The sequence below is a fragment of the Hyaena hyaena genome, unplaced genomic scaffold (genome assembly GCF_003009895.1).
Source record: "Hyaena hyaena isolate Hyena2069 unplaced genomic scaffold, ASM300989v1 scaffold_637, whole genome shotgun sequence".
Lineage (NCBI taxonomy): Eukaryota > Metazoa > Chordata > Mammalia > Carnivora > Hyaenidae > Hyaena > Hyaena hyaena.
Window position 1 is genome coordinate 588,551 of NW_024081260.1, and position 27,851 is coordinate 616,401.

The 27,851-nt window shown below is 48.1% G+C and overlaps 1 protein-coding gene and 4 non-coding genes across 5 annotated transcripts; 1 reads left to right on the plus strand and 4 right to left on the minus strand.

The window, feature by feature from the left end:
• Nucleotides 1-947: 947 nt before the first annotated feature.
• TRNAT-CGU lies at nucleotides 948-1,021 on the minus strand. Its single transcript has one exon. It is a non-coding gene; the product is annotated as a tRNA-Thr (tRNA).
• A 6,846-nt stretch (nucleotides 1,022-7,867) lies between these two features.
• TRNAA-AGC lies at nucleotides 7,868-7,939 on the minus strand. Its single transcript has one exon. It is a non-coding gene; the product is annotated as a tRNA-Ala (tRNA).
• Nucleotides 7,940-17,665: 9,726 nt separating this feature from the next.
• TRNAA-CGC lies at nucleotides 17,666-17,737 on the minus strand. The gene has a single exon. It is a non-coding gene; the product is annotated as a tRNA-Ala (tRNA).
• Nucleotides 17,701-27,357, plus strand: LOC120249059 (translation initiation factor IF-2-like). Its single transcript, XM_039257545.1, has 5 exons — nucleotides 17,701-17,925; nucleotides 17,978-18,136; nucleotides 26,104-26,269; nucleotides 26,681-27,003; nucleotides 27,133-27,357. Exons 1-5 carry the CDS (start codon nucleotides 17,701-17,703, stop codon nucleotides 27,355-27,357), a joined length of 1,098 nt encoding a protein of 365 aa, XP_039113476.1.
• TRNAK-UUU lies at nucleotides 25,575-25,647 on the minus strand. Its single transcript has one exon. It is a non-coding gene; the product is annotated as a tRNA-Lys (tRNA).
• Nucleotides 27,358-27,851: the final 494 nt, after the last annotated feature.

Sequence of the window (27,851 nt, forward strand, 5' to 3'; positions counted from 1 at the left end):
CCCAGAGTCGTGGCAACTTTGACCAGATGTCTGCCTTTGATGGCCTAATGTAAGTCAATTTAGGAGAGAGACTAACAGTCCTATAAAAACTAGCATCAAGAAGTAAAATGTGTCTCTACAACACCTGATGATTGCTTAACACCAGCTTTGATTTAACCTATTGATTTATGAAAGCCAAGGATTTTTTTCCCCAGTGGTTTTCTGGACACCCAAGGACTGAAGTAGGTCAGTGAACATCTTGAAAGAATATATAAAACTTACCCACATGTCTGTTGGCTTTTTGTTTTCGTTTTTGGTAGTGGTCATAGGCAAGTTTTCATCAGTTAATCTAATGAGTTCATATGTCATGCAATTTTAAGAACTATTATTCTAAACCATACTGGATACCATATTATAAATGAAATTATAAGACCATGAATTTGAAGTGGGAAATACTAGACTTAAACCCTGGCTTGATTAGTTTTTTACCAGCTATGACTTGGGCAAGTTACTTCACTTCTTTCCGATTCTATTTTCTCATCCACAAAATGTGCATAATAATCCTTGCTTCTGTGAGGATTTTTAGTGATTTAAAACCTTGTGAGAAAATACACAAAATGCAACATAGTAAGTGTTCAAAAAATCGCAACAATTTTTCATCTGTAATGATGTAAGTAAGATGGCTTGGAGTTTGATAAACCAGTTGAATGTATTTTTAAATAGCTTGAGTGAAAACTTTTCCAATTTTATTTTAGAAGGTCTATGGTTGATCTCAAACACCCGAGTAGTTAAAGCCATACTAGAATCACATGATAAATCAGCAGTAGAAAGGCAGACAGTCACTGAGAATGCAGCTGTGATGAGAGGTGGCAGAGATTAGAGCTCCAAGCAGTAGATTTGAGATTGAGATTAGTGATGATTTCAGACTAAAAAATTGGAATAAATGGTCAAAATAAGAAAAGACTTCCAGGCCCCGCTGGGAGTCGAACCCAGGATCTCCTGTTTACGAGACAGGCGCTTTAGCCAACTAAGCCACAGAGCCGGCTGCGCGCCAGTTGGAGGGACTTCGCTGATCAAATCGCTGTGGATTAGGGGGACGCCCCGCTTGGCTCAGGTTCCCGCGCTCGCCCCAGGGGAGGAGGTGGCGCTCGCAGGGGAGGGGGCTCGCGCTGGAGACCCGGGCGTTTAGACCTGTACCTGCGCGACAGCACGCATGCGCGCACTCTCCTAGTCCCCGGAAAATACCGGGACCCGCCTGGCTGCTGGAAACGCGGGAGCAGGGCCGGGGGTGTGCGCGGGAAGGGGCTCGTCCGAGTGACGTCGCGCTGATCGCGGTCTTCGGGAACCTTCCAGTGAGGCCCTTCGTCCCGCCCCTCCCCCGAAGCAGAGGGGTGCGGCGCTCCGAGAACGCTCTGCGCTCCGAGAGGCGAACCGAACCGAACCCGAACCAGCCGGGCCCCTAACGGTTTCGGGAGGCTCTGCCGGAGCAAGTAGCAGACAGAGCAAGGGCGGGGGTCGCGGCCCCGCCCCGTGCTGCCGCCCCGCCCCCGCCCCGCCCCCGCCCCACCAGCGCCCCCCGGCGGCAGGTGCACGGGTGAAGCGCAGCTCGCGGCGGAGGAGGAAATTCCCCTTCGCTTTGGTGTTTCCAACGGCTGCCCTTCTGTGCTTTCCTCACGGACCCTCAGCTCGTGGGGGCTAAACAGGACTCAGCTTGTTTAAACATCACACAACTAAACATTCATCCTTACACCGTCAGGGCCGAACCTAGCTCTTCTGCCTTTCATTAGAAGAAGGTGCTGCCGGGGAGGGGCGCGAGGTCTCCGGCTCAGTCGGTGCAGCTGCACGTCCGCCCGCTCCGCTGCCCGGCTAACGTGCGAGGAGGAGGCTTCTGAATTCTCGCCAAGAATGAGCTCTGCATTGCGAGGCCCTCGAATCCCAAAGTGGTTTTCAATTCCCTTCTTGAGTCAAATGTTCTGGCCTTGCCATTTTCTATTCCACTCACAGTGTTTTGGTAGAGAGTGTAAACTTAGTGTGTGCGAACCAGATGGTCCCTTTAAAGTTAGTCTGTTAGCAGACTTCTATGGTTAGGAGGGTGCTTACTGTGTATTCCAGATACTGTGGTTTCCTGAGAGTGGAAACCAGCGCCCCAAATCATAATGGGCCAGGGACCCTGGCATTTCTGAATTCTAATTAGCTGCATTGTTTATGATAGGGACTGAATACATTTCAGTCACACAAGTGCAATCGAGGGGCGCCTGGGTGGCTTAGTTGCTGAGCATCAGACTCTTGATTTAGGCTCAGGTCATGATCTAGGGTGGTGGGATTGATACCACTCCCAACACACACACACACACACACACACACACACACACACAGGCTCTGTGCTGAGCGTGGAACCTGCTTGGGATTCTCTCTCTTTCTCTCTCTCTGTCTCTCTCCCCCTCCTCTTCTGCCCTACCCTGTTCATGCTCCCCAAATAAAAAATAATTTTAAAAAGTTGAATTGGAATGTCAACATTTTCAGTGAAGTATTGTCAAACAAGAGTTGTACTGCTGAGAACCTAGTATGTGTCAGGTTCTGAAATGACTTCTATGGATACAACTAGGTACAAGATGGCCACAAATGGTAGGAAACTAAACAAGAAATTTTAATAAATGTCATAAGTGTTAAAAGAAATACAAGATAACAGATGAACGCCTAACAGGGCTGGTAACAGTTAAGTGCATAGTACTCTGTAGTGTGCACATGGCTCAGTACACTTTCTTGGTCATTTCTTTTTATTAGATTTTTCTTCTAGAAAAAGTGTTTTTTCTCTGTGTGTATAAATGATACAAGTAGCATTTGAAAACATCTCTAATAGTTTCAAGTTAATCAAAATAGAATTCTGTGTTGAGGTGCAATGAAATAAATCTGACCACGGCCCAGTGGGAAGGTCTGGAAGGCACTTTAAATAGAATTATCATGAGAATAAAAAGAGGTTCTTTTTATTGGAGTAGATTTAAGATCTACTCCAGGATCTCCCAGGAATAGACTTGTACAGGGAAAGGACTGTGTGAGTGAATTAAAAGAGCAAACAACACGAGACTATGGGCCAATTTGATATGAAAACTTGCTTGACTCACATTAGACTCAAAATAACCACATAAGGGAGTATGGATACTGGAGCCTGGAGATTTTTCATGATTGCAGTGATCTCTCATGACCCTCTGAGTGCTTCCTCTGTTGAGAATAGGGTGAGTCAACCTACTACTGGCTAACAGGTGTTATCAGTGGACCTCCGTCCCCCTAAACATCCATATGTTGACATCTGAACCCCCAGGCCTGCAGAATGGGATATAGTTGGTGAAGATAAATTCACCCTGGAGTAGGGTGGGGCTCTCTGATATATATTTTTTAATATTTTTATTTATTTCTAGGAGAGAGAGAGAGAGAGAGAGAGACAGCATGAGCAGGGGAGGGTCAGAGAGAGAGGGAGATACAGACTCTGAAATAGGCTCCAGGCTCTGAGCTGCCAGTTAGCACAGAGCCCGACGTGGGGCTCGAACCCACGAACCGCGAGATCATGACCTAAGCGAAAGTCGGACACTTAACCGACTAAGCCACCCAGGTGCCCCTCTGATATATTATATATGTACTATGGATCCATATATACTCCTGTCCTTGTAAAAGGGGAGATTTGGAGGCAGACATGCACACGTGGAAACATGAACACTGGCATGCAGGTGATGCATCCACAAGCCAAAGAAGATTCCAGCAAACCATCAAAAGCTGGGGAAGGGGGCGTGGAGCAGGAGAAACACCCTGCCTGCACCTTGATCTCAGATGTGTAACCTCTATAGCCTCTAGAACTGCCAGGTAATAAACTTCTATTGTTTCAGCCAGTAGTTTGTGTTATGTGGTTATGGCCATCCTGGGAATTACCCTCAGAGAAAGAACTAAGTGTTTTGCCCCAAACTTAACTGAAATAAATTTATTTTAAAAGGGAACTACTGAATAAGGGGTGGCGGGAGGAACGTGGGAGAGGTTCCTATGCTCTAGCTAAAAAGCTGGACAAAAATTAAAGTTCAAAAGCAAAAAGAAAAGGAAAGTAAAAAAGGAAGGAGGGAGAGAGGAAGAGAGAAGGAAGGAAGAGGAAGGTGGGAAGGAAGAAAGGGAGGAAGGTGAGGGAGGGAGGGAGGGAGGGAGGGAGGTGGAGAAGGAAGGGATGAAGGAAGGAAGAAGGGAAGACAGGGAGGAGGGCGGGAGGAGGAGGGAGGGAGGGAGGAAGGCAGGCAGACACGCACAAGGAGAAACGCATGTCTGATCAGTGATCAGGTCCAAAGTTCCTGACAACAACCGGTGGGAGACAGTGGAGGAAAGAAGGGCCGCTCAGAACTGGAACCCGTGACGTGTGGGAAAGGGGCAGCTTCAGCCTGGGAAGGAAAAGTGAAGAACAAGGGTACCATGGAGGCTTGTGGAAGAAGAATCAAATAGGGGTGGCCGGGTAAGAGGCCACTAAAGGGGAGCAAAAGCGAAGACTGAGTGAGGAACACACAGCGGCCAGAGCCTCCAAGGGGGCTTAAGGGGGAGGCGAGAAAGCGGGGCAAGTGGGGAGCGTGGGTGGGTGAGATCCGGGCCGAGGTGCATGGGGCGCAGGAGAAGGCACCTTGAAGAAGACAGGAGAGGTGCGGGCGGTGGGGCCGCGAGGGCAGCCCGGGCTGTTAGGGCGCCGGTGCAACAGGCTGCTGGTGCCAAGTGCTGACCGGAAGCGTCCGCGTGGAGGGAGGGAGGGAGGTGAAAAGTGAGGGGTCAATCATTTTCCTAGAAAAAGAAAGATTTGGATAATGGGTTTATGAGGTCTATTGTCACATTCCCTGTATTTATACCTTAAACATCTCATAATTAATTTTAATAACGGAATGTTTTGCATAAACGTTCACATGATCACATTAGGAGAAGAATATGGAAGCCGAGCTGGAGGCCAGCGCACTTGCAGACTCCGAGTATGAGGTTTACGCGTGGTACAGCCTCTTCTGTAATCCAGTGTTGCTACAATTTCTATACTTGCAGAGCTCTGAATCCAATGCCTGAGTAAATAGCAAAGGGTAGAGAAATGGTCTTTGTCCTTAAGTGGCTCGCGGGTTAATTGACGAAACAACGCATGTGTGGGCCATGACACTGTAGCCTTCCTAGGACACCCGTCCATTCCTCCTTAAAGGGATTCTTATTTCTTCACAAATGCAGGGATCATTGCTGCCCGAAGAACTGCCAGACTTTTATTAGATACAATTTTACACAAGAGAATGGCAGGATCCAAGAACAAAGTGTGACAGTTTAATTTTATGCGTCCACTTGGCTAGGCTGTGGTGCCCGGTTGTCCGGTCAAAACCCAGTCTAGTTGTGTCTGTGAACGTATTTTTTTTTTATGTGATTAACATTCATATTATAGACCTTGAGTTGAAGCAGATTACTTCATAATCACTTCATCCAATCACTTGAAGGCTCTAAGAGTGAGTTTCCCCAAGGCGGAAGACATTCCGCTTCCGCCTTGCCCTGCACTCAAGACTGCGCCATCAGCTCTCGCCAGACCTTCCAGCCCGCCCTGCAAATTTCAGACTTGGCGGCTCTCACAGCCGAGTGAGCCCGTTCCTTAAAATAAATCTCTCCCTCCCTCTCTCTCTCTCTCTCTCTCTCTCTCTCTCCACACACACACACACACACACACACACACACACACACCCACACACCACTGGTATGTTTCTCCGGAGAATGCAGTCTAGCTCACAAAGTAAGAAGATGTTCAGTTGCCAGGAGAAAACCCCTGTACACTCCCAGGAGATCAGCAGACCTGAGGGTTCAAGGAACTCCTAAACCCTAAACCCTACCCCAATTCGAGTGTTTATTTTTTTAATGTTCCATTTATTTCTGAGAGAGAGAGAGAGAGCCCGTGAGCAGGGGAGGGTCAGAGAGAGGGAGACACAGAATCAGAAGCAGGCTTCAGGCTCTGAGCTGTCAGCACAGAGCCCAATGCCTGGTTCGAACCCACAAACCGTGAGATCATGACCTGAGCCAAAGTCATGCTTAACCGACTGAGCCACCCAGGGGCCTCTCAATTTGAGTTCAAGTGTTTAAACTCTCCCAGATTTGCCGCCTTCTGCTGAGATCCTGGTGCCTGGAACGCACTATGTCTTAATGAGAAGTGCAGTTGGCTCTTCTCCTCATCTGGTTTGTTCTCTCTTTGTACCTTAAGACCCAATACAGGCAGGAAAGAAGAGAGATTGGCTTTCCGTGCTATCTACCTACCTGAACATATCTTATTTTCAATTACCAAGAGGCCCATGGTCATAATTCAAGATTAAATGGTTTGAGGACCACCCTCTACTACCATGTAGGCCGGCTACATCTAATTCTTCTTGAAATGAAAAGAACAAGGTGTAATTTTTTTTTTTTTTCATGAAATGACCTAGGTTCACCTCTAATTTTCTCTAGCCACAGGCTGTAGAAACTGCTAAATGGAGTCAAACTCAGTGTAGGCTCAGAGAAGTTTCATTGTTACTAAATAAAAGGAGCCTTTAGCCTTTTCACTGCTAAGGGATAAAGATCAGCAAATAGAATTTCCCCCCAGATGTCAGCTCTCTGTTCATTTCTATGTTCTTAGAAAATAGCCACTTTGCTTTCTATCTTTGCTCCTCTTAATATTCTTTGGGCTAAAAAACTACAGAAAATGAGATCTCTTGAAATATTCTTAAAGGCATTATTATCTTTCGATCAGGGAGCCAGAATCACATGATACATTAAAACAAGCCCTCCCTTATGAAGACATAGCCCCAAGTTACCAACATTAGCTCCCTTTTTCCAGGAGTAATTTTATTTCAGGAAACTTGTAAGTCTAGATCAGAGTCTCTTAGATCACCGAGAGATACCTCTGAATTTAAATCTGGGGGAACAGGGTTTAGGGTGTATCCCTTCTGTCCCAGAAGGCTCTCAATTATTAGGTGATCTACTTTCTTCTCAGTGACCGGCTTTGCAAACTAGGGATCTCAGGGGGAGAGAAGGAGAGAGGGGAGAGAGAGAAAGAGGTGTGGGGAGGGGGGAGAGACGGAAGAGGGGGAGAGGGAGAGAGAGCCTCTTCTCTCTCCTGAGCTGAACTGAACGTGGAGAACTTAGGTCCCACCCACGGGCGGCCCGCATCTGCCCCTGGCGGGCCAGCCTGGGGGCCGCTCGGATGCCGGTGACCATCGGAGCGGCCAGCGGCGCCTCTAGAGAAGCTTAGCCTAACTGAGAAGGGACTAGACCCGCGGATGACCTGCCGGAGGCCTGGCCCCACGTTCAGGGTGTTAGGAGATCGTTTCCGTAGCGACATCGGAGCCCGGCGGCCGCGGAGACAGACCGCAGCACTGGGTGTGACACGAAGGATGCTGGCCGTGGTCACCCTTCAGGCTGGGCCCCAATCCGGGACATTCCTCGGGTCGTGTCTGCGGTCCCTGGGGCCCTAGAGCGGCCGGGGGGGGGGGGGGGGGGGGGGGGGGGGGGGGGGGGAGGGGGCGAAGCCACAAAAAACCGTTTCCTAACCCCCTGCTAGCAGAGGTGACAGGGGGTCCCAGTGGAGAGAGGAGGGGGCGGCTGAGGCACGACGGATCGGACCCCGCGGCTCGCGGAGCCAGAGCGCCCAGGGGCGGCGGCCGGCGGTCCTCACCCGCGGCGCGCAGTCGGGCTGGGGAGGCGGAGGCGCAGCTCCCGATTCGCTTTGTGGGCAAGCGCGGCCCGGCAAGCGGTGGAGACGGCGAGGGGTTCCGCGCGCAGCCCCGCACAGCCCCGCGGGGGCAAGAGGTGAATCGGCTTTTCCGGGGGGTGGGGGGGCTCCGGCCCGAAGCGAGGAGGCCGGGTCCCCGGGGCGGGCACAAAAGGATGGAGATGCCGGGGATCGAACCCGGGACCTCATGCATGCTAAGCATGCGCTCTACCACTGAGCTACATCCCCACCGCGCGGAAGCCAGCTTTCCTGAACTGCCTTCGTGAAATGGAGCACAAATTTATCCTAACGCTTCACACGAGGCTGTGTGATTCGGGAATTCGGATTTCCAGGTCTGTCTACGGCAGCCCACGGCCGAGGGACTCTGACCGCGAGCCTCGCTCAGCGACCGTGCGGACGCGCGGGTGGGAAGTCAGAGAAACGCGCCCACACCGCCCCTCTCAGGGCCCTTCCCTGCACTCGGGAGGCGCGCGGCTCAAAGTGCAGGGGCTTCTAGGAAAGAAAAACCACCTTCCCAGCGGAGCCCTCCAAACTCTCCCCAATTCTCCCCGTATTTCTGCCCCCCGCTCCCGGGTCCACAAGCCGCCCCGCGCCCGCACTCCGGGTCCACAAGCCGCCCCGCGCCCCCACTCCGGGTCCACAAGCCGCCCCGCACCTCTCCTTAGAAAGCCAAGGGCCGGTGAAGGGGACTCGGTCACAAAAACAATCTGCTTCCGCCCTCACCGACTTGGAGAGCCCACAGGCGGAGGTGTTGGAGGGCTGCCTGCGGCTCGTGGCCCCCATTTTATCCAAAGAACGCACCTCAACTCCGGAGACCACGAGTCCGATTCTTTGGAACAAAGGGCGAGGAAGAAGAGGCGCGGGGCGGGGCCGTGGGGGCTTCCGTGGGGCTTCATTTGCTGCACGGAACGTGGTCCGCGGCCATCGGGGCCCCTTTCTCTCCAAGGGGTGCGCCCGCCGGGCGTTCAGGGAAGGGTGCGCACAGGTGGCCCGCGAGCAGCTCGGGAAGGATGGGAAGGCGCCGGGGAGGGAGCGCAGGGCCGAGGCTGCGGCGCGCAGGGGCGCGGACGTGCGAGCTGCTCCCCGCGGCCCCGACGCGCGCGGAGGCCCCCGCCGCCCGTCCCCGGGAAGACCAGCTTCCTCAGGATAAAAAATACGAGAGGACAGGTGCGCGTCCGAGTTTAGCCTTGCGATTCGATTTTCAAGGAACATGGTTTCTGATAATAGTCTGGTATCTTGAAAGAAGCAGAATTTTTTTTAAAACTAATGATTATTTACTAAAGAGAAAATGTTTTTAAGGCTTGGGGTGAATATTAGTCATCTATTGCTGAGTGATACTCCAAAATTTAACGGGTTAAATTATCTCGCAGATCCTGTAGGTCAGGAACTCCAGGCGCCTTGACTCGGTGTTCTGGCCCCGGGTGTCTGATGAAGCTGGACTGGGGTGTCTACAGGGCACGCTGCCCTCTGAGCTTTGTGTCTGGAAGGTCTGAGTTCAAGACGTTAGCAGGAGGCCTCAGTCCCCCTTCATCTGGTGAGGTTGCGGGGTTTAGGCGGGAGAGAGCTGCCCCACGGTGTGTATCCGGAGGTAGGATCATGGCCACCTTCCTGAAGGTCACTTAAGACAGACCCTATGTTATCCCTAACTGTACTGTACCCGCCTCAGTAAATATTTGACTCATCCTTTTAAAAGAGTGAATGAGTGAATGGATAGAGAGATGGATGCTGGCATAAATGAACAAACAGAATATTTTCAGTGGCCACTTAGGAGATTTTAAATGGAAGAAATCATGAAATTTGCTTTCAGTCCGCTCAATTCCAGCAGAGAAATGGAAAATGTATAAAAATGTATCAGTTATCAAAGCCAATCTAAAAACTTAAGAGAAAATCTGATTTAAAAACAGCCATTTAAAAAGTGAGTCAAGAGTTTAAGCAACATTTCCATAAAATATATTTTCTAATCTGAGATAATTTTATTGGCATGTGATATGAAATCTTAAAATAAATGATAACCTCTGCTATACAAAATATTTCAGAAAACAAAAAAGCTTTATAAATTATTTTAGTAGGTAAGTATAATGTTGCTACTGAAACTCAAAGGAGGAAACTTAAGAAAGAAAAATTATAGGACAATTTCACTAATGGGCACAGAGGCAAAAACATAAATAAAAAAACTAGCAAACAGACTTCAAGTCTCTGATTCCATATATAAGGAATTTGGAAGTCACCACTCCATCCTAATAACATGTAAAAAGTAAAACAGGCTGTAAAATCAGCAACTACTGCCAAGTTGGGAATGACAGATGGTAAATACAGGGAGTAAACACACTCTTGACTTTTATTCAGCATGGCACTGCAAGTCTGAGCTAGTGCAATGAGGCAAGAAAAAGCAATAAAAGGCATACAAGGCGGGTGCCTGGGTGGCTCAGTCAGTTGAGTGTCTGACTCTTGATTTCTGCCCAGGTCATGATCTCACCGTCGTTAAATGGAGCCTTATGTCAGGCTCCACGCTGACACTGTAGAGCCTGCTAGGGATTCTCTCTCTCTCTCTCTCTCTCTGTCCCTCTCCCCAACTTGTGCTCACACACTCTCTCTCTAAATAACTAAACATAAGAGAAATAAAAGGCATATAAATTGGAAAAGAGGAAGTAAAACTATCACTATTTGCAGAAGACATACTATATATAGAAAACCCTAAAGACCACCAAAATCTAAGAAAACTAATAAACAAATTCAGTAAACTTGCAGTATACAAAATCAATATACAAAAATCAGCTGTGTTTCTAATAACAAACTACCTGAGAGAAATTAATAAAACAATCCCATTTTAAAGAAGATGGGGTTTGGGGCGCCTGGGTGGCTTAGTCGGTTAAGCGCCCGACTTTCGCTTAGGTCATGATCTCGCGGTTCGTGGGTTCGAGCCCCGCGTCGGGCTCTGTGCTGACTGCCAGCTCAGAGCCTGGAGCCTGTTTCAGTCTGTGACTCCCTCTCTCTCTGACCCTCCCCTGTTCACGCTCTCTCTCTCTCTCTCTCTCCTAGAAATAAATAAAAAAAAAATAAAGAAGATGGGGTTTATATATACATATGTCATATATATATATGTCATCCTTTTTATGACTGAGTAATATTCTATTCAGTCATAAAAAGGATGAAATCTTGCCATTTACACAACATGGATGGAGCTAGAGAGTAGTAGGCTAAGCTAAATAAGCCAGTCAGAGAAAGACAAATACCATATGATTTCACTCATATGTGGAATGTAAGACACAAATGAGCAAAGGGAAAAAAAGAGAGAGAGGCAAACCAAGAAACAGACTCTTAACTATAGGGAGCACACTGGTGGTCAGCAGAGGGGAGGGGAGGAAGAGGTTAACTATGTGATGGGGATTAAGGAGGACACTTGTCATGATGAGCACTGGATGATGTATGGAATCAATGAATCAGTATATTGTACACCTAAAGCTAACATTACAATGTATGTTAACCAACTGGAATTTAAATAAAACTTAAAAATTTTTTTAACAAAAAATAAAACAATCCCATTTATAGTAGTATCAAAAATAATAAAACCTAGGAATAAATTTAACCAAGGAAGTGAAGATCTGTATACTAAAAACTATAAGACGTTGATGAAAGTAATTGAAGAAGACATTAAGAAAATGGAAAGATATACGTCCACATACATGATTAGAAGAATTAATGTTGTTAAAAGCAATTTACAGATTTAATGAAATCTCTATCAAAATCCCAATGATATTTTTTACAGTAAAAGAAAAAATCGTAAAACTTGTATGGAACCACAAAAGAAACTGAAGAGCCAAAACAATCCTGAGAAAAAACAGAGCTGGAAGGTTCACACTTCCTGATTTCAAACTGTATCACCAGGCTGTAGTAATCAACAGTATGATATTGTCATTAAAACAGACACGTAGATCAATGGAACGAAAAACTCAGAAATAAACCCTGGCCAATGACTTTATGACAAAGGAGCCAAGAATATACAATAGGGAAAGGGCAGTCTCCAGTCAATGGTGCTGGGAAAGCTGGACAGACACATGCAGAAGAATGAACCTGGGAGGGGACCTGGGGGGCTCAATTGGTTAAACGTGGGACTTCAGCTCAGGTCATGATCTCATTGTTCCTGCGTTTGAGCCCCACATCAGGCTCTGTGCTGACAGCTCAGAGCTGTCAGAGCTTGCTTCAGATTCTGTGTCTCCCTCTCTCTCTGCCCCTCCCCAACTTGCATTCTGTCTCTCTCTCAAAAAAATATAAACAAACATTTAAAAAACATGAATGAACCTGGATGAACCTCCATCTTACTCTATACACAAAAATTAACTAAAAATGGGTTAAAGACTTAAACATAAGACCCCAAACCATAAAACTCCTAGAAGAAAACAGAGGGTAAGCTCCCTGACACTGGTCTCAACAATGATTTATTTTGGATTCGACAGCAAAAGCAGAAACAATAAAAACAAAAATACAGAAGCAGGGCTACATCAAACTAAAAAGCTTCTGCACAGCAGAGAAAAAGCATTAACAAAACGAAAAGGCACATACCGAAATGAGAAAAAAATTTGCAAATCATTTATCTGAGTAGTTATCCAATAAGAGTTTAATAGCCAAAATATATAAAGAACTCATACAACTCAATAGCAAAATCGAAAAATCCAATTTAAAAATGAGCAGAGGAACTGAACAGACATGTTTGCCAAAGAAGACCTACAAATGGCTAACAGGTACATGAAAAAATGTTCAACATCACTCATCATCAGAGAAACACAAATGAATACCACAATGAGATATCACCTCACACCTGTTCTAATGGCTATCACCAAAAGTCAGAGCTGTAGGCAAGGATGTGGAGAAGAGTGAACCCATCTACACTGTTGCTGGGAATTACATTTGTGCAGCCACCACTGAAATATTATAGAGCTCCTCAAAAATTAACAACAGAGCTATATATGATCCAGCAATTCCACTTCTGGGTGTGTATGTCTGTGATATTGTGCTTTATAAGAGGAAATCCGAATTTGGTTTTCACCCTGTTGCTGGCATACAACTCCTAAAACCCACAGAATTTCCTAAGTCATTAGAGCAACAAAGATGTGTTTCATTAATTTAATAGGAACCGCTCCTGTGGTTGGGGGCTGGGCGCCAGGAGAACCCCCGCCTCTCTGACCTTCAGGGAGGGGAGAGGGGCTGGAGGTTGAATCAACTACCAATGGACAATTTAATCAATCATGCCTCGTAGTCATGCCTAAGTATGTAGATTTCTCTGCACAGAAACCCCGAAGAGGATTTGGAGAACCCAGAATGCTTCTGGGCTGGTGATCGCGTAGAGACCAGGTGTAAGTGGCACACTTGGAGGCCAGAGAAACTCCGTACCCTTTCCCTAAGCAGCTCTTCCATCTACCTGCTCTGAGTTGTACCCTTTTAATCTAGCAAGTGAACTGTTTCTCTGAGCAAAATGAGCTGTTCTAGCAAATTAACCAAGCCCAAGGAGGGAGGGTCATGTCATGGAAACCTCCAATTTATAAGCAGCCAGTGAGAAGTACAGGTGATGTCCTGGACTTGTGACTGGTGTCTGAAGCAGGGGAGGGGAGAGGGGAGGCAGTTCTCTGTCAGATGGAGCCCTTAACCTATGGGATCTGATCCTATCTGCAGCTAGATCGTGTCAGAATTCAGCTGAACGATAGGACTCTCGGCTGATGTACAGAACATTGCTTATTGGTGTGGGGAAATTCCCTGCACACACACACACACACACACACACACACACACACACACACAGAATGAGCAGGAGAGGGACACAGAGAGAGGGAGACACAGAATTCAAAGCAGGCTCCAGGTTCTGAGCTATCAGCACAGAGCCGAATGTGGGGCTTGAACCCACAAACCACGAGATGATGACCTGACTTAACCCACTGAGTCTCCCAGGTGCCCTTGGAATTTTCATTTCAACACAATTCACGGGTGATTTTGTGTAGACATTCAAGCTAGAGCAGCACTGAGACAAGGGATATTACATTTTAGCAGACAGCAATTTAAAAAGGATGGCTACACATATCTGCACATTTTTCAAGTTGGTGAAGGAGGTTATGTGAGCCTTCATTTCATTGCATTTTTATGTTTAAAGTAGGAGGCAAAGTTAGCAGAAGGGACACAAAAGTAGGATTAGCTGTTTTAAGCAACTGAAGGGCTTTTGAAGCAGCTACTGTAAATCTTATTAGGGAACTACAGAGGGAGGGGGGTCCCAGCAAAGGTAAACAGGCGTCACCTGTCTCTCTGTGCCTTAAAGACAAAAGTTTGGACTGACCTCTCCAAGGTCCTATTCGGACCCAAAGGGACAAAAGTCATAATGATGCCATTGATCTTACTCTCTCTCCTCTCTGAGGATGGCGCCAACTTGAATTCCTACACAGGAGGAGGAAGAGAACAAACTGCCTCTCCGAACCATGCAGAAGATGGGGCCGCAATCATCTAGACTCTTCGTTTTTGTTCTGAGTAGGGTGAGGGGGGGACATAACAGCAGCCAAGCTTCCCAGACCTCATGCTGGGTGGGGACGCAGGGGAGACTCTGGGTCCAGCCTTGGGGACCAGGCGGTGATGACCTGCTCAATTCTCAGAGTGGCACTAACCTTCCTGGTGGCATTGTGTTCTCCAGCTGTACGCAGAACTCTTTGTGCAGCCAATAAGAAGGTGCGTTTAGAATCATCTACAGATATTAGTACTGTTAATAATAGCAGTTAACATTTCTTGAGCACATATATTACTCCAGGGTATCATCACAAGTACTTTTACAAGTTTTAACTCACTTAGTCCTTAAAAAGATATGTTTAATATTCACTGAGTTTTTTCCATGAGTCGGTTATCACACTAAGTACTTTAAACATATGATCTAATTTAATATTTACCCAGCCCTGTGAGTTGGCATCATTATTTACCCCATTTTACAGATGACAGAACTCAGGTTTAAATCAATTAAATGGTCTGCCTCAGATCTCACAGTAGCAGGGCAGCTGGGATTTAAACCTTAGCATTATGATTCCAGAGGTCATGTTCTTAAAAATCACTACATACTGCATGGACTTAATATACTTTTTTACACTGGCTGGGACAGTCCTATTGATTTTTTTTTACATATTTATTTATTGTTTTGAGAGGGAGTGAGAATCTCAAGCAGGCTCCATGGTCAGTGTGAAGACTGACACAGGACTCGACCTCAGGACCTGAGATCATGACCTGAGCCAAAATCAAGAGTCAGGTGCTTAGCCAACTGCACCAAGCAGGTGTCCCTGGACTTAAAATTTTAGCATAATCTTGATTCATGCTCAGGTGCAGAGAATGACCATGGATGTGAGTGGCTAAAGAGATTTGAAGTAAAGGTTATTTGGACAACAGATGGAAGGAGCCAGAAGCTGAGGTCCTGGTGACTTGTCTACATGGGCACTGACATCACCAAGACCCAGTGGAAGAAGCAAGACACCCGTCTCAGTCTCCATTCAACTAGAAGGAATCTTCTAGATGAGAAATGTGAGGTAATGGATAGACCATAGCTCCCAAGGGCCAGAGTGTTGCTGTTTGTTTGTTTGTTTGTTTAATGCAGATAGAAATGTAATGGTTTGGAAGTTGGAAATGTGGCCACAGGAAGATCCCAACCCATCTCCTGATTCTGAGGTTGAAGAATGTGCTGGATCCACTTGAAGAAGCAATGTCATTAGGGAAAGTCAGTCTAAGTGAAAGCAGAAGGTTTGGGTAGATGGGTTGTTAAGCATGGAAACATGAGTGGAGCCAAAGTATTCAGAGGAGACAGGCTGCATGTTTAAGTCATCAAAATGGAAGGACAGCGGGTATGTATATCCCAGAAGTTACCCAACAGGGTAGAGAACTGGGGGCTTCATGTCCTGAGTGGTGAACAGGGATGGCAAGAATGAGAGACAGGGGGTTAAGTGGTCAAATGGTTTCCAAGTCAATTAACTGTTCCCCACAGTCCAAAAGATTCCATTGGAAGTGACAAAAATGGGTGAGAAGGAATGATTAATTAAGAAATTAAAAGATTCAAACAAGCAAGGCTGTTCGAATTTAGCTTCATCCCAGGGATGGATCCACTGCTGGACCTCAATCTCTGAAACAGTCAGCTGTAACCACTGTCCGGGTTGTTGGGAGCACACCAGCCCCTGACTCTCTCGCTCCGGGGTTCCTAAGGAATGGTCTTAGCACAAGTCTTGATGTCCTGAAGGTCACTCCTCAGTGGAGGTTCCCTCGCAGGCTCTCGGGACTCTTGCAATAATTACTGAATGAGTCTTGTTTTCATCTTCTCTCACCTCCATGCCTAATCCATTTTCACATTACAGAATTAACTTTGTGAAATTAAAGTCTGATTGTAATGTCTTCTTTACAATGCTTCATTGTCTCTGCATTGCCCATTGGGTCCTTGGGGAAGGCATCCATACACAGGGAAGTGGTCATTAGAGATGTGTGTGTGTGTGTGTGTGTGTGTGTGTGTGTGCCCTCCTTTATTATATTCAGGGAATCTGACTGTTTTAGAGTCAGATGCTCGTTTTCAAGGCTACTGGCATTGATCTAAACCTGACCAAGTAGGTATTCTTTTCTACTTAAGTGAACCATATGCAGTGTTTGCTTTTTGCAACTAAGAACACTGACTGATAGAGTCCAAAATCTTGCTGAGCCATACAGTCCTACAACCCCCTCAGTTCCCTACTGACTCCTGTGATCCAGGCACATGTAACTACCTAAATCTCCCAACGTTTTCTGCCATGTCTTCCTGCCATGCACATGATGTTAATTATGACTAGAATAACTCTCTGATCCTCATTTCCTTCTGTGAACCTCCCATTTATTCTTTAATACTCATCACCAGTGTCTTCTTTTGTGAAGCTTTGCCTGACCCACCTCCTCAAGAAGAATTGATCCAGCCCTCTGCTGTGTCCCAGTGTGTCTCCCACAAGCCTCCACTACGGTGATTATGATAGGGTTGCAAATATGGTTTATAAATGGTCTCTCCCTCTCTTTTCAGCTGTATCTGCTGATTTAGCACAGTCACACAGTAATACATGAAAGCCACCCAACAAAGGCTTAATAAGTAAACTACTGGATTTCCTTTTAATAAAGGCAGATAAATACATGGTATCAGTTTACCTTATTTTTAAGTGTGAACAGAAACTGTAAACTGTTGTCATTATATTATCAATATTTCAAAGCACTGAGTTGAATCAAGGAATGAATGTAAGTGCAGTCGGAAACCACAGACGCCTAAAAGTCCATTTGACGAGATGTCAGAAGGCAGCCCCACTGGGCCTCCCCGGCTTCCAGCCAATCTGTCATGGTTTCTTCTGATTCCGTGGGGGTATTTCTTACCTCACTGCCTTCCCGAGCGGCCTGTACTGAGCCAAGACCAGATTTCCTGCACAGAATCCTTGGGTAAAGCCAAAACACAGAGAAATGAAGTGGTGAGGAGAGCACATGAAGAAATTCCCCTAATGGCCCTCGGGTGGACCCTGAATACTGACACTCAACTCCCACTTCGACAATCCTCCCCTCCCCTTCCCTCAAATAATCACTAAAAGATATTTTGCTTTTATTGATTATTTTCCAGAGGAAAGTGGAATGGATGAGACCTCATTTAATCGAGCTAAGTCATTCTGTCATATGCACCTGTATTCCCTCTTCCTGGACGCTTTCATAGAATGAACTTACTTTTGAGATTGCCCCTCTGGCTTTGCACCCCAGAGGAGTTTCCAGAAAGCAGGGAATATTAGTTAATATGGGTAGTCAATGAAATGTCAGAAAAACAAATATGCAGACGGGAAGCAGCTGGACCTAAAGGGAATGGTAACAACAAAAATAAGAACAAGAACGGGCTAAAGTATTTCGTCTGCTGATTCGAAGTCAGAGGCTGAACTAGGGAAAGATGGGAATAAAACTCCAGCCTGGAGGTGCCGGGGATCGAACCCGGGGCCTCATACATGCGAAGCACGCGCTCTACCGCTGAGCTACACCCCCGGGCGCGGGCGGCCGCCGGGAAGACCCGCATCCGCAGACCCGCCCAGCGCTGCGGGCGCCTGACCTCCGTCCCCGCGGCCCCACCGGCGCCCGCAGGGCGCACGCGCGGTCCTCGGGGACCTTGCCAGAACGTTCCACCGGCCAAGGGCTTCAGGAACCTGCGACCCACGTGCCTCGCCGCCGGGCCGGTAGGAGGGTGGATGCGCCAGAGCTGCCGCTGCGGCCCGAGCCCGCTCGCAGAGACACCCGTCCGGGCAGACGGAGGTGGAAATCCCGCCCACGTCCTCCAGCCCGGAGGCCGCGGCGGACGCGCGTGAACCTTACTTCGTGAAGACTCTGAGGTTGAAGAAGCCCACGATTCCTCGTTTCCCTCTGTCCCTGATCCGCGTGCCAGCTTCTGTGTGCTCGCGTCCCGCTGAGCCCCTGCAGGGCTGCGTGGAGGGGGGCGCCCGCACAGCCCACCTGAGCCCCCCCACCCCGCTGTGCAAGGCTGCGTGGAGGGGGGCGCCCGCACAGCCCACCTGAGCCCCCCCACCCCGCTGTGCAGGACTGCGTGGAGGGGGGCGCCCGCACAGCCCACCTGAGCCCCCCCACCCCGCTGTGCAGGACTGCGTGGAGGGGGGCGCCCGCACAGCCCACCTGAGCCCCCCCACCCCGCTGTGCAGGGCTGCGTGGAGGGGGGCGCCCGCACAGCCCACCTGAGCCCCCCCACCCCGCTGTGCAGGGCTGCGTGGAGGGGGGCGCCCGCACAGCCCACCTGAGCCCCCCCACCCCGCTGTGCAGGGCTGCGTGGAGGGGGGCGCCCGCACAGCCCACCTGAGCCCCCTCACCCCGCTGTGCAGGGCTGCGTGGAGGAGGGCGCCCGCACAGCCCACCTGAGCCCCCTCCCCGGGCCCCTGTGCAAGGCTGACGGAGTGGGGGCCCCCCCGCACAGCGCACCTGAGCTGCCTCAGACCCCGGGGCAGCCTCCCTCCAGGGTTTCCTCTCACCTTGGAGGTTACACAGGAGAGAAGAGCGACTGTTCAGAGGAAGCGGTGACAGCAGCAAAGGCGAGGGACCCACAAAGAGAATAACTGACGAGGGGGCTTCCTACGCGAGCCGTAGACAGAGACACGTCTGCAAGGCCCGCATTTGATAACAGACTGGCATCCAAAGTACACAAACAACTCCTAAAACTCAACAAGGAGAAAACAAACCTCTGATGGAAAGAAAGAAAGAAAGAAAGAAAGAAAGAAAGAAAGAAAGAAAGAAAGAAAGAAAGAAAGAAAGAAAGAAAGAAAGAAAGAAAGGAGGGAGGGAGGGAGGGAGGGAGGGAGGGAGGGAGGAAGGAGAGAGAGAGAGAGAGAGAGAAAGAAGGAAGGAAGGAAGGAAGGAAGGAAGGAAGGAAGGAAGGAAGGAAGGAAGGAAAGAAAGAAAAACAGGCAAAATCCCTTAACACTCACCAGAGAAGACACACGGATTCCAAACAAGCACTTGGAAAGATGCCCCACGTGTGTCGTCGGGGAGATGCAGGTGGAAGCAGTACCGGGTGCCGGGGCACACCTACGGGATGGCCCAGATCCAGAACACCACCAACACCCAGTGCTGGGGGGGGGGCGGCATGGGGGCAACTCCCATTTCTTGGGGGGAGAAACCATTCGGTGCGGTGCTGTGATGCTGGCGCCTTCACCCATTTGTCCGAACTCGTGCCAGGAACACCGCCAAAGGTGAGCCAAACTGAGCTTGAGGGGATGCTGGGTCAGCGCGGGTCTTCCCTCCCTCCCTACACCTTTGATTTCTCTTTTTTGTCTCACTCCGTGAGCCGGTACTTCCACCGATTTGGGGGACGGTGAGGGGGGCATCCCTGCCTTACTCCTGACTTTAGCCAGAAGCTTCAAGTTTCTCACGGTTAAGAATAATGTCAGCTATAGGATTTTTGTAGATACATACTCTTTATCAAGCCGAGGACATTCCCTTCTAATCTGAGTTTGCTGAGAGTTTTTATAAATGAGAGTTGGATTTTTATCAAATGCTTTTCTACATCTATTGATATGGTCCTGTGATTTATCTTTAGCCTGTTGATGTGATGGATTTCATCAAGTGATTTTCAAACGTCGAACTAGCTTTGCTACCTGCCCCATGTGATGTGTAATTCTTTTTACACATTGTTGGATTTGATTTGCTATTTTTAAAGGGATTTTTGCATTTATGTTCATGAAAGATATTGGTCTTAAGTTTTCTTTATAGGAATGCCTTTGTCTGGTTTTTCCGTTAGGGTAATGTTGGCCTTGTAAAATGAATTATTAAGTATTCCTGATGCTTCTATCTGTTGGAAGAGATTGCTGAGAATTGGTATTTCTTCCGTAAATGTTTGGTATGATTCCCCAGTGAACCCCTCTGGTCCTGGTATGTTCTATTTTGGAAGGTCTTTGCTTATCAATTTAATTTCTTTAATATATATAGGCTTATTCAGACTTTCTGTTTCTTTTTGTGTGAATTAATCAGTGTAATTTTTCCTTTTCGTTTTTATTGTAGAACATTTTAACGTATAAGAACAAAAATGATATTATAATGAATTTCCACATATCCATTACTCAGTTTTATTAATTACCAACTCTAACCCATTTGCTTCATAATCAGATTAGCTTTGATGTTCAATTTTGTCACTTCTCTACAAATGTATTGTTCTCTCTGAAGATGCTAAATCAGCCCAAGTTTTCGCAACCCCTTTAGCTCATGTGAAGTAGTGCTCCCCTGCGGGCACACACTGCCTGTGTTAGCAAACGTTTGCTCATTCTCCCCCTTGTGTATCTGTTTTATGTCAGTTTTATTTGCAGGACCCCAGCTACTGAACATAACTGGGTAGAACAAAAAGATTTTTTCCCTCCCCTACACTACTTGATCATCCTAATTCTCAATCCCAGATTTTAGAATAATGGGGAGGAGACCCATCAACCAATCACTGAGGGAAAAAATGTAATGTACTAAGAATAAGCTATTATTGTTGAGTCACTGAGATTTTGTGCATGTTTTCTCTAACATTCTAATCAAGCGTACACTGGGTGACATGGGGAAACTATTCTTTTTGTGATATGAAAGGCAATTCTATTTTCCCCATCTGAGATTTCTCTTTGACTTTGTTTGTGGATTTTCACTCTGTCATACAGAAGGTTTTGTTATGTTTTACTCCACGATTATTCTAATAGTACATATTGTATAAAATTTTATAAGTACAAAAAGGGTAAATATACTAAAGAAAAACTAATTGTACTCTTATCAGTCTTTCAGAAGCTCTCTTGAAATGAAATTTGTCAATATTTTTCTTTAGATAATTTTGGATTTTTGAACCACAATTGGAAACAACATTTGGAATTCATCCTTCTATACATTGTGAAATATGGAATCAATTTTTTTCTCCAGGTAACTACCCAGAATTAACAATTCTCATGTGAACCACTCTGTGTCGCAAAACTTTAACAGTGAAAATTGCTCGCCATCTTTTCATACTGATCTATAAATGACTACGATGGAAACATCAGAAAGCAATGCGGATGCCTGGATCTCCAACGCGGAGGCGGGACACTTTGCCACTTGGTGCCACTTGGTAGTGGCGCCTGTAGCCGCTCAGCTACATTCATTAACATGTGGGTTCCTGATTGGTCTTACAGCCTCCACAGTTTCAACCAGTGATGAACAGAAGCCCTACCTGTGATTTCTGGCGATGACAAAACCACACATGCTGCCAACATGCCTGAGGTTTGCTGCCTGTATTCATAAATAAAGGGAATAACAAAGTACAGTGAGAGAGTAGTCAGTATAAATTTGTAATTTTTCTCCAAGTTCTTAAACCTCTAAAATCTATCCCTAGACTCGACTGTGAATTGTTGGGTTCTGGGTTAAGAACTTTAGCATTATTTTATCCTCGTGTTGTTTTGTTTAACCTTCATAAAGATCGTAGGCAGTAGATACTATTATTATCCTCATTAAACTACCCAGAAAATGAGAGATCAAATAGTTCCTCCAAAGTCACATGACCAGTAAATGGCAGAGCTGGGATTTGAACCCAGGATAACTGACTCCAGTTTATATGTCTTATTTTTTATTTTAAACTATAAGTTTATGTGTATTTAGTCCCACATAGTTTTAGCCCTATCATTGATCTTTCTGTCTATTCCTGATTCGTCTCTATTTTGTTTTAATTATTGTAGATTTATATCTATTAAGGCGAACCTTCTCTTTCTATTCTGACATTTTTTTCAATATTGAAACTAACTTACATCTGAATTTTGGGGAAGGATTTTTTCATTTACAGGCTAATGTGGGGAGAACTGATATTTGAAAATACTAAGCATTCTGATCTAGGAACAGGATATGATCTCCATGCATTAGAATAGGTACATACGTCCGTCATTAAGAGACTGTGGCTTTCTTTATATAACTGATGTACTCTTAGTTTGTGATCAGTTTATATTTTTATTACAATTACAAATATGTATTTCTCCTATATGTCCTTCTAACAGACTATTGCCTGTCATGATGGTTTATTTAATACTCCTACCTTTAAGAAAAGGAAACTATGGGGCACTGGGTGGCTCAGTGGATTGAGTGTCTCGCTTGGGCTCAGGTCCTGATCTCATGGTTCATGGGTTCAAGCCCCACATTGGGCTCTGTGCTGACAGCTCAGAGCCTGGAGCCTTCTTCAGATTCTGTGTCTCCCTCTCTCTCTGACCCTCCCCTGCTCACTCTGTCTCTCTCTCCCTCTCAGAAATAAATAAAACATTAAAAGTATTTTTTTTAAAGCGGAAACTAATTCCCTTCCCTTGGGCTGGACTAATGACTCATCCAATGATTAGAATGAGGCAGAAGAGTTGCACACTTGAGACACCAGGTGATAAAAGATGGGGTAATTTATTATGCAACAATAGAGAACTAATACACGATGTGTATTTATTTCCTATTAGCCTTTATTTGAACTTTCTTTTATGTATTTAGTTAAGGGTTTTTAGCTTCTTCTATTTCTTACTATAGAAAATTGTATTATCAGAACATAAATGTAACCATGCCCTTATATTTTTTTGACATGATACCTCTTCTTATGTCATTACTGTTGCTCTTGACTTTCAAGAGCTGGGATTATTTCAAGTAAGAATAACTATGGTTTTACATATATATATATAATTTATCACAGTAAATTTTTTTCTTCCCTTCTATTTTCCTAAGATAGCATGTATAATAACCAGAATTAATATCAATTTTAAGAAGTGAATTTTAGCTTCTATGATAATGTTATAAAGTATTGGATCATATAGTCTCTAAAGTAAAACAAAATCTTATTTCAATCTTGAGTCCAGTATTTGCTCTCAGCTACTGTCAGAATTAAATTAGATACTCGATGGACAGCCTATAAATGAATGATGGGTGATATGTACGTGTGTCTACTTCCATGATTTTACATAATATATAATGTTCTATATCTATTTCCCTCTAACTGGTAAATAAGAAGCAGACAGACTTTTTTTAATGTTTACTTATTTTTGAGAGAGACGGAGAGACAAAGTGCAAGTGGGGGAGGGGCAGAGAGAGAGGGAGACACAGAGTCCGAAGCAGGCTCCAGGCTCTGAGTGTCAGCACAGAGCCCGATGCAGGGCTCGAACTGAAGCAGAAAGATTCTGAGATATTTTCCTAAATAAGTTCAATTAGAAAGTAAACCTTGAGTTAATTGGCACAAAGAAGATAAACATATATGATTTCTTATGATAAACTTTGCTCCTGCCTCAGGTTACTGCACCCAAGTCCCACCTTCACGACCACTGGTTCAGGCAAGAGCAACCGTGAAGAACCACATTACCTTCTATTCTCTCCCAGTTTGTGCAAAATAGTTTCAGCTTTCCCCTGTGACTATTAGAAAGTGTTTTAATTCTTCCCTTTAATAGTGGTCTGGACCCTTGAGAAAATTGGTGGCAAGTAATGGAGAGCTCTGTTCTATCCTCCCCTCCCCCCCCCCCACTATAAAAGGGAGATGAGACCTTCCTGGTGCAGGCGGCTGCATGTCCTGAGAAGTCCTCTGTGTCTGTGTTCCAGCCCCTCCCGATCATTCTGCTTTCTCTGCTCCTTCTTTACTCCAAACTTCAGAAATGATAAGTTACTTAATTTAACTTCTGACCACTGACCTGTGATGTAATAGAGGGGATTCGTCAAAGATCCTAAATGAGAAGAAGGAACATCATTAAACAAATACTTGAATGCCTTCAATGGGCCTGGATCAGAAAGGCTTCTGTAAAAATTGTGTAAAAAACATTTTCTATCATATACCACATCATGGTTTATATTCCCTCTAACTGAACTGTGTCTTTGACATCTCATATATGATCTGGAATAGGAAGGAATCACTACCTTGCGTGTGTGTGAGTATAATATGATATTAGGAGGAAAGAACTCAAGATTTGCAGTCCTGTAATCTGGGTTTATAACTTCATGTAATTAAAAAGGTTGGTGACATGGGGTGAATTCTGGAACTTACTTCATCACCCTCTCCATATCTGTAAAACAGGGTCATGTAAAAAGTTTTTAAAATATCAAAGGGTTATCATGCAAGGTGTGTGCAGTGAAAGTCCAACACATCCAAATAATATTCCAACATGTCTTCTCCGGGACTGCTTCCCAAAAAAATCACATAATTGGCTTCATTTTCCTCAGGACACAGATGGGTTAGATCTACACTTCATGTCTGGTGCTTTTCTGAATACAGCATACTGGTCATGGGTGCGTTCTATCTTCTGCTTCAAATGTTGAGTTCCTCAGTCTCTCAAAAAAATTCTCTAACTTGCGAGTTAACCCTACAGCATTCCACTTGAATAGATGTTTCAGGAATGTTGTTCAGAGAAAGACCGGACATTGCCACAAAATTCAGGAGAAGTTTTGGAGGGATAGCCAGAAGCAAATGGAAGAGCCCCTGCGTATCAGGGACAGAGCAGACCCCTTGGAGGCCAGCCCCCTGCAGTCACAGGGCAGATGGACAGGGACCTAGTTGCACTTTACACCAGGACACAGAACTAAGTGAACACCAGCGCCTTCCCCCACCCCACACACCTGTCTTCCTCACGGAGAACTGACATGGTTAGCTCCCTAGTCTCACATTCTAGCAGCCTGATGACTTTGAACCCAGGCACGCGTTCTGCCAGACACACGAGGTCCTCCGAAGTTCAAAGTCTACTCCATGGCATTTCTGTGAACATGAACAAGAGTCTCTTATGGGCAGAGGAAGGCAAAGAGGAGATGGTGATAATCTGACCTCAATTTCTAAGCATTTCCTGATTTCTAAGGACACTCCGGAAGCATTATCCTCTCTGGAATGAATCCAGAGCCCAAGATCCCTCCAGCTCCCTGCAGTTTTCCAGGAATACCTTCACCGGGTCCCCAATCTTCAAATCACAACGAACCCTGCTCAGTTCCCACCCTGTGTATGCTCCCCGCCCCCACCCTGCAGCTACATGATTAATGTTTAAAGAAAATCTTCCCATCAGAGATTCCTACAGATGAGCAGTCTCGGGGATCGCTGTGGTTGTCAAAGATTTTCACAACTGCTTGTTAGATTCGCAGGTATCTTAAATTAATCAGGTTCAAACCCAAGTTCCCCTTCCTTCTGGGGCACATACAACCACCTACCAACCAGCAGGAGAGGTACTTTTCCTACCACTTCCTAAAGGGCAGCACCCCACCGACCCCAGACATGGCACCCCCTCTTCCCCAGACAGGGTACCACTCCCCTGCCGGGATCCAATCGGCTTGAGCAGTGAAGGAAGAACTATTAACACTGTTTTGGACCTGAGAATACATGGGGGGAAAAAGTCAGTTTTCCCGCCCGAACAGGGACTTGAACCCTGGACCCTCAGATTAAAAGTCTGATGCTCTGCCAACTGAGCTATCCGGGCTCCTGTCCCACGGGCTCTCTGACCACCTAGTAAAGGTGACCGCATTCGCCTGTGGCTCCGCAGGGAACCGCGTCGAGAGCACCCGGAACTTAGGGCCACAGCCGCCTGCGGACCCCTCCCCCACCCCCACTAACGGCCCCCCACAAACCGATTCCGGCCTGGGGCAATTGGGCTCCCCAAAAATCCCAGCACAGGGCGCGCTCTGAAGGGCTCGGGTTTGGAAAGGGTCCCCCGCCGCCGACGTTCTCAAATCCCACAGGTTGGGTGAAGTGGGCGGGATCTTCCCGTGGGACGGACGTGTTCGCCCCACTTCCCTTAATACCCGGGACCCCGATACGTCCTTGTACCCGGACGGCGGAGCCGGGCCGCACTTCCCACCACCGGTCCAAACCCTCCCCGCGTTTACAGATCCACACGCAAGCTCTCCGCTTCCCGTCGGGGTGGGCGGTTCCTTAGGCTCTGGGAGGAAGCCTGGAGGCCGGCGCGGAGGAGGCCGTGCCCAGCGGCGGGATGCGAGGAGCCGGGGTCAGAGGCGCGTCCGGGCCGCACTCCCCGAGAAGCCCCGTCCCCCCCACCCGAGGGGCCCCAGGTGGCGGCGCCAGGGCGGGAAGCCCCCGGGCACGTGAGGACGGAAAAGTGGGAAGCCGGCCCCGCCCCCGCCCCCAGTGGTGAACATCCGGTCCCCTAGTTCACCCGCAGGAGGGCGTGGAACCCAGCCCCTCCGGACGGCAGCTCGCGCGCGCTCTCTCTCACACGCACACACACGCACACGCACACTCACACACACCCACACTCACACACCTGCAGGCTGTACTCTCGGCTTTAGAAAACTTCCTGCTGGGGTCGCTCACCCCTGTGCGTGTCTGAGCTCGATTCTTCTCCGGAGACCCAGGACCGTCCTGGGCATCTTTGGGTCAGGCTGGGTCGAGACCCCAGGACCCGGGTGTCCCCAGCCTCACCTCGCCTCCTGCCTCGCTCACAGCACCCACAACTCACCCCTCTCTCTCCCTCCCTCCCCCGCCGCCTCCTCCAGGAAGCTTTCCCAATAACACGGTCGGCGGCTACCAGGTTCCGGCGTCCCCGCTCCCGAAGTCGGGGCTCCCGGATCTGCCGGATGTTCAGTTCGGGGAGCTTCTCAGTAGTACATCTTTCTGGGCCCACCCGCTGGACCAGGACACGCGCTGGCCGAGGGCAGAGAGCGCCGCCCGGGCGCCTGAGGGTCCGGCTGTGGCCGCACCGCCCGCACTGGCCCTCGGGTCACGCCCGCGCCTCGGACCCGCGCCCCGCGCCCCGCTCCCTGCGCCCCGCGCCCCGGGCCTCGGACCCCACGCCTCCGCCTCCGCCCCTGGCCTTCGCGTCACCCCCGAGCCACTTTCCTTGCCGAGAAACCCCCCCCCACAGCCGCTCTAGCTCTGACTACGCCGCTCCCCTCCCCTCCCTCCTTCCCCCCACCCCCACCCCCACTTCCCTCACCCCCACCCCCAGGCTGCCCGGACCCGCTTCCGGGAAAGCCCGCTGCGCTCGCCGTCCCCTCCCCGCAGGGACCGGGTCCCCCCCCTCCCCCGGCGGCGCCCCCCGCAGCTCTTCCTCGCGTCCTTCCGCGTTAGCCCCGCGGGGTTTGGGAAGTTCATGTTCCAGGGCGGAGGAGTCGGGGCCCAGCAGGGACCTGAGGACCCCGGGACCCGCCCCCGCGCCTCCCCGCTGGGATGACGCAAGTGTTAGAAGCAACTGAAGGAGCCGGTTGAGGCGACACAAACTTTAACACTTCCTGAGTAGACAGCGACCTTCCCGAGAACCGCGACGCGGGGTCGAAGGCAGGAAGTCACGGGACGAGGAGTACAGAACAGGGAGGGGACGGGTGGAAACGTTCTGACGGGCAGGAGGGCAGTGACTGAGGTTCGGGTGGAGCAGGTCGCTCCCGGGACACGGAAGGGCCTGGGCGGCTCGGTCTCGGGCCCTGACCATGACCTGCGCCCGCGGAACTAGGACCCACTGAGCAGGCGGAAGGGAAATGGAAGGGAGGGAACTGGGTCCGTTGCTCAGCGACACCCGTGCCGTTTTATCTCAGCCACGCGTCTGTGTGCAGGTTCGGGTGTCTTCCAGCGCCAGGCGTGGAAACCCCCCCACGGGACCCCGTACCGTCGGCGAGGCGTGGAAACCCCCCACGGGTCCCCTACCGTCGGCGAGGCCGTGGAAACCCCCCA